The sequence below is a fragment of the Citrus sinensis genome, chromosome 2 (assembly GCF_022201045.2).
Source record: "Citrus sinensis cultivar Valencia sweet orange chromosome 2, DVS_A1.0, whole genome shotgun sequence".
NCBI classification, from domain to species: domain Eukaryota; kingdom Viridiplantae; phylum Streptophyta; class Magnoliopsida; order Sapindales; family Rutaceae; genus Citrus; species Citrus sinensis.
This window is the reverse complement of record NC_068557.1, coordinates 119,701-130,200: the sequence shown is the minus strand read 5'-3', so window position 1 is coordinate 130,200 and position 10,500 is coordinate 119,701. Positions and strand designations below refer to the sequence as shown.

Here is a 10,500-nt window from a genome sequence, read left to right as displayed (position 1 = left end):
TTTGATTATTGGGAAGCAAAATACAATTTGCTGTTTCTGAAAAAAATTGGTAGTTGATTACTAATGATAATAATTACAAACGCATACAAATTAGTTGACTTATAAATCTCAATGGATTTTTTGGCAGTTGATTTGTGGTTACATGCAAGATTTACCCACCAGGTGTACATCGTACTGTGCAAAAGATGTTTTTGTTTGTATTAATAATGAAACTACCATCCAATATTTTCAACAAATGGAATACCGTCGACGATCTTCGACGAGGACATAAGTAAATATGTTATGAATGTATATTATAGTTAAGATATTCTATATTGCTATCTAAATTTTTATAAATTGTATTAAATTTTAAATGGGATGCTAATTAGATGCGTTTTATTAGGAGCACGACTTTGCATGTGGCAAGCTCTCATTTAGAGGTTTTGGAGCCCACAACATAGGTCCCCAGTGAGAACTTAACACATGTGCAATCAAATACCTTAATTACGTTCAATTTAAAATGTGCTCCATCTCGATCAAAATCCTGACTACGTCCCTAATGTTGGTGCTTTGAACTTCAACCGTATCAACTTAGAGTTAGATGTCAATGATACACTGTAGCCGAATCTGTTCCTCAAAATTATGTGATTTACATATATTTTTCTTGATTTTCTTGTTAATCATATGTACGTGAATGCTTGCTCGGGAATAAATTATGTCAAGAAAATCCCACCAATTGTGGCTATTTATTTATTTATTTACAGAGAGGATCACCCAAATATCTTATTATGTGGTTGTGGCTTATCAATATAATAATACTCAACGACCAGATCTCCTGTGTGGATCCATTTTGTTTTCAATTATTAACATGTCAAACAAGGCTATTTACAATGCTGTGAAAGAAGTTATGATGAAAGTCACTTACTTGTGTATGAATTATGAAATTTTTTGCTTTCAGCTTTCAAGTTTGCAGCCAGTTGTTTTGCCGTCTTCTTGCGGCATTACATTTCATTTACATGCAATATAAATCTAGGTGCTTCTCAAAAGTTGTCACATAGATTTGTTATGCGAAACCATCAATCAACACCTTGTGCTTCGAGCTTATTCACTACCCACGAGCCAAGCATGGAAAGTCATATTCAAACCTCAATTCAAAGCAAAAGCAGCACTTTGTTGAAAGGTGTGCATATTTAGTTCCTGCTTGAACAATAAAAAGTCTCTTTCTAGAACCATACAACTTGTAAATATTATAGTAGTAATATAGGATCTGGTAAACCATTGGAACCACCGGATTCCAAGTCAATGGATTTCATTCTCTCTGTTATTAAAACGACCAACAGTCCATGCCAGAAAAAGTCTTGCAATAGGATTCAAACTTAATATTTGAGACCTCGAGGGGAGTCTAGACTTTGAATTTGAAATATGTAAAGGTTATAATCTCATTTAAAAACAATTCGTGTTATTTCAATGGATAAAACAAAGGTGTGGAAACAACCTAGAAATACTCATAAGTAGTTATACATAAAAACAACCACAACTCAGTACTTAAATAGGAAATGCTCAACTTTTACTAGTCAATAACAAGCAAAGGGCCAGATGAAATAAATTGTACATAGAAATATAATGGTATCCTCGAAAACTAGAAGGTTACGAAAAGAAAGAGGGTGTGAACTATGAATGTGATAAGCGACGACCTATTCTTACTCTAGAAGCCAAATAGTCAGGAGTTAAATAAACAATGGCTTATATCAAAATTTGTCTCCACTGTACTGTGATAAGTGTGATACCCACCAAACAGGGGGCCTTTATTAATGTCAACAACGACTAGTCTGCCTCCGCCTCTGCTGTACACACATTTTTTGGCAGTCATTTTCACCTGCACCGAATCTCTCCCCCAATGCTTGCCATCTGCCACGTAAATTGTGCATGCCTCTTTAGTCTATTGTCATTCTTCTAGAATAAAAAAAATGTCTTTTTCACATTGGGAAATAATATTTCAATTGCTTATAAACTAACACAAAAATTAAAATCTGTACAATTAATTTCTTTTTCTTTTTCTTCAAAGAAATTCGTAAATTCGAAAAATATGCAATATCCTTCTTTTAAAAGGTTGGTTTTTGATAAAAACTTATGAACATCACTAAAATTTCTCATAATTTTTCTATCCATTCATTAAATTTGGGTTTACTTTCTTCAAACTTTGTCCAACATATACAAAAATGAATATATAACATCATCGAAAATTAAATTTTCTCCCCACACATACATATATGTAAGTGAGATTTAAACATAAGATAAAATCAATTGAATCAATAACACAATCAAAATTTCAGAGTGTACTTAGGACGTTGTTATTATTATTGAGATTTTCTTATGTACATTTATTATAACTACAACTAGATTTTTTTTTTATTTAGTGTAAACATAAATAATGAAACAATGGAGTAAGTTTTGCTTAGTTACAACTTAGGGAGATCTGTATATTAATGATAATCTACCAACAAAGTGTTGGCTCCACTACTAATGGAATTCCTTAAGTGGCTTGATTGGGTTTGCTCCCCAGTTCGAGTCCTAGGGAAGTCGTCTTTGTTGGGAGAACCTGTGTCTCTCGGTTCGAGCAGAGACTTCTAGTCTGGGTTGTGGTATGGGCTTAAAGGTACCTCACACAGTTGGGGCCCTCCCCAAAATACCTCGTGGTAAAAAAAAAACAAATGATAATCTAAGGGCAGGGTTCCATTATTTGACAGCCTATGCTGCTATAATATGTTAATAATTAATTAATTAAAAACAACAAAAAAGAAAAAGAAAGAATCAACGCAACAGATTCCAAATGGCTTGCTAGGCAAGGCAATAAACAAAACATTTCCCAATTCTTTTTTATTGAGCCGACCATTCTTCATCTCATTTCATTAGTTTTAGTCTGGCTAGCAACCGCGTTTCCTTTCTCCGTTTCTAACGTTTCTCTCTCAAAATCCCGTCTGGGCTTCCTTCTTCGTCCCCGAATCTCAATCACAAGCATCAAAGTTCATTCCTTTTTTACAACACAAAAAAAAAAAAAAAATGGACGCCAACTGCGGAGTTTCAACAGCGATCGAGAAAAAACCAAAGACCAAGATTGTCTGCACTTTGGGACCCGCTTCAAGATCGGTTCCAATGATTGAGAAGCTACTTAAAGCTGGCATGAACGTTGCCCGTTTCAACTTCTCTCATGGATCTCATGAGTATCACCAGGAAACGCTTAATAATCTCAGAACTGCCATGGTCAATACTGGGATTCTCTGCGCTGTTATGCTTGACACAAAGGTATTATTTTGTGGGCGCCCTTTGGTGTTTTGTTCATTTTCGCATCTGGGTTTGTGTTGTCTTTGCTTGATTTGGTGTTGTCTGATGTCTGATCCGGGAGTTTTGGAGGTTGGCATGTTTGTTTTGTTTTGTTTTGTTGTTCTATTTTTGGTGGCTAGTTTCTTAATCTGAGATGTTCAGCTTTTTTTGGTGATCTCAGCTGCTGATGAGTTCCATTTTTTTTTCTTAGTTGACTTTTTCCCCCTCAAGTTTTCAGTACTGTTGTTCGGTTTACTTGAGTATGATCTTCATGTTAAACTTTTTTAACCTCATTTTTGTTTTGTGGGTTTTTGCCTTGTGTAGAATTTTTTATGATTATTGACTGTATACTGATTTTTCTCATTAGCGAAAGATGACTTGTTTTGTTTCAAAATAGTTGCTTGAATACATGCAACTTTCTAAAACTGTTTTTGCTTTGTTTGGGATCTGTTTCCTGTTGTGAAAAATATTTTTGAATGGATCAATATATGTGAAAAATATTGATAACACTACAAGAAAATTCTCCCTGGATTGTTGTCTAAGCTTTGTGAATCTCAGCGCAAGTGTGTACAATCGATTTGACATGTGAATTTGTCTACATATTGTTTGTTTTATTTGTATTAAATTCTCTAGGTTTACTGTTAGTGTTAGTTTTGAGAAATAAATTTGCAATTCACTATTGGCTGTTCATCGACATAGCTAAATATGTAATGGGATTATCTATAGCCAGTTAATACATGGTTTTGCTTAAAGTTCAATGAAGTGATTTCTAGTCTTAAAATAATAATAATAATAATAATAATAATAAAATAGAGATTATCTGCTAAGTCTTCGTCATGTTCATCTTTGCTTCATTTACCTTGCATTGTGAGAGCCTTGATGGATTCCCTTGTTTCCATGAATGAAGAATTATGGCATAGAAGTAGGAATTTATGACTTGCTTTGATAATCTCTGAGTAGGTTCTATATTGATTGGTTCTGACATAATCAATTGCCAGTAGCCTTTGTATAAGTTGTAGCTACAGCATTGCAGAATCTACTGAAGGATTTTGTATTTGTGGTTCCATAAAAACACATCGTCGAATGCCTTATTTATAATTTCTATAAAAGAGAATCTTCTTTGACTGTCTTGAAAAATTGGTAAGCTTACACAATTGTCCCTTTTTTTTTTAATTTGTATTATTTGTTTCTCCCCTTTTTCTTTTTTTGGCAGCTTAGAAAAAAAGTGGGAATGGGGTGGTTTCTTGTTGACACCAAAAATGTTTTCTGCCCTTCAAAATTGTAAACATATGTATCATGCGTCTAAGTTTGCCCCTTTTTGCATACAACCAATGTCTTTGGTGGAACAAGTTTTGGTGCCATTTCTCTCTCTCTTCTGTCTTACCCCTAGAAATTGTGTTGCTGTAAATGAAGCTGAATGTTAATATAGCCATGTGTTGGGGGAGATTTTTTTTTTTTTAACATTTGATATGCTATTTCACAGGGTCCAGAGATTCGAACTGGGTTCTTGAAAGATGGAAAGCCTATTCAGCTGAAACAAGGTCAGGAAATTACCATATCTACTGATTACACCATAAAGGGTGACGAGAACATGATTTGCATGAGCTACAAAAAGTTGGCAGTGGATGTCCAGCCAGGGAGTGTGATACTTTGTTCAGACGGCACAATCTCATTCACTGTTCTAGAATGTAATGTGAAAGCTGGTTTGGTTAAATGCCGCTGTGAGAACTCTGCTATGCTTGGTGAAAGGAAAAATGTTAATCTCCCAGGGGTTATTGTGGATCTCCCAACCTTGACAGAGAAAGACAAGGAAGATATCTTGAAGTGGGGAATCCCCAATCAAATTGACATGATTGCTCTGTCCTTTGTTCGTAAAGGTTCGGACCTTGTGGGGGTCAGGAAGCTACTTGGAGGGCATGCTAAGAATATCCTGCTTATGTCAAAGGTATGTTATTATGATGATTTATAAGTAACAGGACAACTTAAATGTCATTTTTTCAATTGGTCATCTTTTTTTGTGGTTGGAAATCGGAACTTAATGTTTTATTAGGTGTCCTTTGCATAGTTAATGATTGATTATGAGGAATTCTGTTTTGATTGGGGTGATTTGGGAAGAAAATAGATTTGGAAAGAGCAAATCAATATCTTATGAATATTGTAAGGGAAAAAAGTGTATATGGCTCAAACATTGAAAAAATCTCTGCAATGTTGGAATTCATTTATCACTGTCATGTCGCTAGATTATACGTTCAATCAATTTCTCATGTTTACTTACTATCTGGTTCTTTCATTGACATTTATTGAATAGGTTGAGAATCAAGAAGGGGTGGCAAATTTTGATGACATCCTTGCAAATTCAGATGCATTTATGGTGGCTCGGGGCGACCTTGGTATGGAGATTCCTATTGAGAAGATATTTCTGGCACAGAAAGTGATGATCTACAAGTGCAACATCCAAGGAAAACCTGTTGTCACGGCAACCCAAATGTTGGAGTCCATGATCAAGTCTCCCCGCCCAACAAGAGCCGAGGCCACTGATGTTGCCAATGCTGTTCTTGATGGCACGGACTGTGTGATGTTAAGTGGTGAAACTGCAGCTGGAGCTTATCCGGAGGTTGCAGTCCGTACCATGGCCCAAATATGTGTAGAAGCTGAAAGCACACTTGACTATGGTGATGTTTTTAAGAGGGTTATGCAGCACTCACCCGTGCCTATGAGCCCATTGGAGAGTCTGGCTTCTTCTGCTGTTAGAACAGCCAATTCTGCAAGAGCCACTCTTATATTGGTCCTAACGAGGGGAGGGAGTACTGCTAAACTGGTGGCTAAGTACAGGCCTGGCATGCCTATTCTATCAGTGGTTGTCCCTGAGATCAAGACTGATAACTTTGATTGGTCATGCAGCAATGAAGCTCCCGCAAGGCATAGCCTAATCTTTCGTGGGTTGGTTCCAGTTTTATATGCAGGATCTGCTAGGGCCTCGGATGCGGAGACCACAGAGGAAGCACTAGAGTTTGCTATTGAACTTGGCAAGAAAAAGGGACTCTGCAAGAAAGGAGATTCAGTCGTGGCTCTTCACCGCGTTGGAACTGCATCAGTAATCAAGATCTTGAACGTGAAGTGATGATCGTGGGATCATCCCGAGCTTTTGTTTCCTTTTCACTTTTATATCCTTTTGTTATATTTTGGCGGGAAGGGGAAATGCTGCTTTGTTATATGTCAGCATTCTCCTCTTATATTTTCCCCCGAGAAAAAAATCATGATTAATAACTTGTGGCAAGACTCTTGAACTCGGGTTCAGAGATTAGAGATACATAAAGCTACATTTTGATCCAAAGTGTTAATTGCTCCGCCATTAGCTTCTGTAGTTGCCGTTTTGGCTATGTTTACTGAGCCTATTAGGCACATTTTGCATAGCTAGCTTCACCGCATTCAATGATTCATTGATTCGAGCAGGTAATATCGATAATATCGAGTTCAAAGAAGATGAGAACATTTCTCCCTTCCCACCCGCATCAATCTGTGCTCTGGGGGGGTGGGGTGGGGGGTGGTGTTGGTTGTGGCGGCGAAGAATCAATACGATTATTTTGGAAGATTTGCCATATAACTTAATAATGATTCAATCACAAGATAAACAGGGAGCAACTTCACATGGTCTGGGTGGCCAGATATTCAAGGCCATACAACCAATCCCCTTTATTTCTTTGTTCAGCAGGCGAAATCAACAAAATAGGCCAAGCTTGATGTATCTAGATATATATTTTAATAAGGAGAAATGTTTTCCACATCACAACGCAACTACACGAAAACGAAAGAAACATTATTTAAATTCTGGAAAGAAACATTACTCATTCATTTAACTTCAACATGCTGATTAATGGATATACCCAGCATCTTGCAGCTTGCCAGTTCATGTGAGAATCAAATACCAGACGGGTTATTTTCAAACTCATATCTCAAAATGAGTTTAGTCCATATCAAATAGTTAAATACCAAATCGAACAAGGACAACATAAAATTGTTAAATCATCAAAGAAACTTGGGGAAAAAGAACTACAGAAAAGGTCATTCAACTTGAAAGCAATTGGAAATGAAATTGTAGCAGCAGAATTTCTCTAAAGCAATAAAAGATGTACAAAACCACACAACATAATATGTTCTTCCAACTTTGGAGATTCGAATCCGGCAAGTAAGATACTATGTACAGAGACAACTCATCATTCAAGCAACATACAGGACAAGCAGCTAATAACATCATATGCAAACATACTCAATTCTCATTCATTTGAGAAGTACTTCCGGATTGAGAAGTTGAGGTTGAATTGTTTCCTCCAGAATGAGAACTTGAGGAAGAGAACAGACCATTGAAAGGCCACGGAATTGAAAATCTACTCCCACTTTCATTTCTCCCTTCACCATCTCCCTCTTCACTGCTAGCATGAGTACCATGATCGCTACTATGATGCTCATGCTCCCTTTGGTGGTTACTGCTGTTCCGAGACCTCTCAGACTCAGGCTTGAATTCATCAGCAGGCAATTGACACCGACAAACTGGACAAGAACTATGAAGCTCCAACCATGGCAATATACACTGACTATGAAACTTATGCTTACATGGCATTTCCTTTGCTTCAGTACCAATCTCGAAATCATCCAAACACACAGAACACTGCAAAGTCTCCTCAATTTTCACACTAGGCATTGCTTCAACTGCCTCCTTTTGTGCTGGTGGAGTCCCATATCTGTTTGGATCATTCTCAGCCAAATGTTGCAACAACAAGTCCAAACCAGGACCAACAAAGTAGTCGCCTAGCGACCCAATTGGGGTATGATTATGATTCTGGTGTTGACCATCGTAAGAACCGCCCTGAACAATGATAGTCTGATTAAAAGGGTTGATTAAAATCACACGCTCCCTTTCACTTTCCCTATCTCTATCTCTATCCCTATCACCTCTATCTCTATCTCTCTCCCTATCATTATCATTATCCTCAGATTCCGATTGCAGCCCGGCTCGAAGTCCTTGCAGCAGCTGCAAAATAGCAGCCGAGTTTCTTCTTCTTCTCCTCGTAATAATTGATTCAAGTTCACCCTCATATTCATCATGATTCTCATCATCGTTATCATCCTCCTCATAGTCTGTTCTCCTAAACCTTCTACCGTGCGGACGCTGGTTCCCCATCATTCCTAACAAGATTGGTGCCCATAAAGAAAGGGCACGATCGGATCCAAACTCAGAATCAGGGACCTGATGATTGTTGTTGTTAGAACCAGACCCCATTTCTTCAACAAACCCACTTTGACAAAACGGGCATTTGATCTCTACTTCCATGATTGGATCCACAATTTGTGAACACATATGACACCAATACCTAGATGCTGCAACTCCATCATCCATTATCTTCTTCTTTATCTATACCTTATCTGTCACAAATAAAAAGCAATCGCATCATCAAAAATCTAATACAACCACCATATCCCAAGTCAACATTTCACAGCAGGATGATCAAGATTTCAACTTTTTAGCCAAGATTTCACAGATCTAGCTGAAAGAAGCCAAATCCATGATCAAAGAAACAAACCCAGATACACAAAAAAGAAAAAAAACAATTCCCACAAAGCAACGAGGAAGAATTTATCATATAATCCAATAATAATAATAATTTCAATTAAATAATGAAAAAGACGGAGAATTTCATAGTCTTACCAGAAACCCAGAAAGAAAAACGGCACCACTCAACTAATGATATGATTGCCAGCCAGCCAGCCAACTCACGAATCTAACAAGTCCGCCTTTTGCTCACTATTTTTAAGGAACAAGAGTGTATTTATATTTTATATAAACGGCGGAAAAAAAATTGAAAATGATAAAAAGAGTGGGTGAGTTATAAAAGCGAGTCAAAAACGGGAATTTTCAGCACAGTAGAAGCATCTGGAAACATGACAAGTAATAGCGACTTATTATTATTATTATTATTATTAATTTGCATTATAAAATAATAATAATAATAATAATAATCATAATCTGACACGCCATCTAAAATTAATTAATCAAAATAGCAGCCGAGTAAAATAATTTTAATTGTGATTTGCAAGTGCCAGCCAATTTGCGCGTTAAAAGATTCGAAAACTCTCAAAATTGGAAGAAAAGAAAAATGAAAAATCCCTTAGCCCAAGTCCAACTCAACCGCGTTATCTTTACTTTATTCAAAGCTTAAAAAAAAGTTAAAAAAAAAACTTGGGTTAATTAATTAATTATATTATGGGGCAAATAACACTGAGATCCCTGGCTTTGGTTGAAATCATCTCTAAATAACATATTCTATTCTGTTTGTAATATTTTATTTATTTATTTTATAAGGGGATGTTAAGAGTTAATCACATGAAATAAAATAAACACAAAAGAATTACAATTAGTCACCTCACAGTACTATATATATATATCCTTTGTATATTATTTTACTTTTAAGTAACAATTGAAGTAGAAGGGCCGAGGTTTTATAAGATTGAGGGGGTTCATGACACCTACAAGTTTCAAAAAAATTTTGAAGTTTTTAATGAGATCTTAAAAATTAAATATAAAAAAATGAATTTGAACCCTACATACTTCATAGACGAACTTTATATTCTGTTAATTTCTTTTTTATTTTACTTTTTTTCAATAATAGTTCGATTATCAATCAAAATCATTAAAATTACAAGTAATATACCACAAATATAGATGAGAAAACAGTATAAATTTAGTTCTTGTTAACACTTGAAGTCCAAACTTAGTCGTCTTGGAGATTTATACCAAGTTCTGCCCTTGAATTGAAGGATAAATGGTCATTGTATAAGGAAACGTTTCTTATCGTTTAAGCTTTAACAAAAACCAATAAATCTAAGAAAAGGATTCGGGTGAAAAATAATTCTATTTATATATTTACTCGTGATTTTACCAAACACTCCGGAACCAAATCATTATATACTTTTTTTTTTTAAGAATAGAAACGTTCTATACCTACTAAATTGTAAATTAACGATTTTAATTTGGTAACAGAGTCCGCGTCGCCAGGTGGCGTCGTGTCATTCATTTTTTCTATCAATCAATTCATGAAATGTGTTGTGTGCGTGCGTTTGTAATAATTAAAAAATATTCATATATAATAGAGATTGGGGTGGTAAAACCAAACCCCACTCTTTAAAGAATTTGAAGATTATTTT

General features: G+C 35.8%; 2 protein-coding genes across 2 annotated transcripts; one reads left to right on the top strand and one right to left on the bottom strand.

Annotated features, from left to right (window-relative positions):
* The first annotated feature begins 2,843 nt into the window (after nucleotides 1-2,843).
* On the top strand, nucleotides 2,844-6,634 carry LOC102627705 (probable pyruvate kinase, cytosolic isozyme). Its single transcript, XM_006488895.4, has 3 exons — nucleotides 2,844-3,282; nucleotides 4,784-5,245; nucleotides 5,609-6,634. The coding sequence occupies exons 1-3, from the start codon at nucleotides 3,040-3,042 to the stop codon at nucleotides 6,419-6,421; spliced, it is 1,518 nt and encodes a 505-aa protein (XP_006488958.1). The 5' UTR covers nucleotides 2,844-3,039; the 3' UTR covers nucleotides 6,422-6,634.
* Nucleotides 6,635-7,351: 717 nt separating this feature from the next.
* LOC102627992 (E3 ubiquitin-protein ligase SIRP1) lies at nucleotides 7,352-9,173 on the bottom strand. Its single transcript, XM_006488896.4, has 2 exons — nucleotides 9,005-9,173; nucleotides 7,352-8,721 (listed from the first exon to the last, which is right to left on the bottom strand). Exon 2 carries the CDS (start codon nucleotides 8,693-8,695, stop codon nucleotides 7,568-7,570), a length of 1,128 nt encoding a protein of 375 aa, XP_006488959.1. The 5' UTR covers nucleotides 8,696-8,721; nucleotides 9,005-9,173; the 3' UTR covers nucleotides 7,352-7,567.
* Between the last annotated feature and the right edge of the window lie 1,327 nt (nucleotides 9,174-10,500).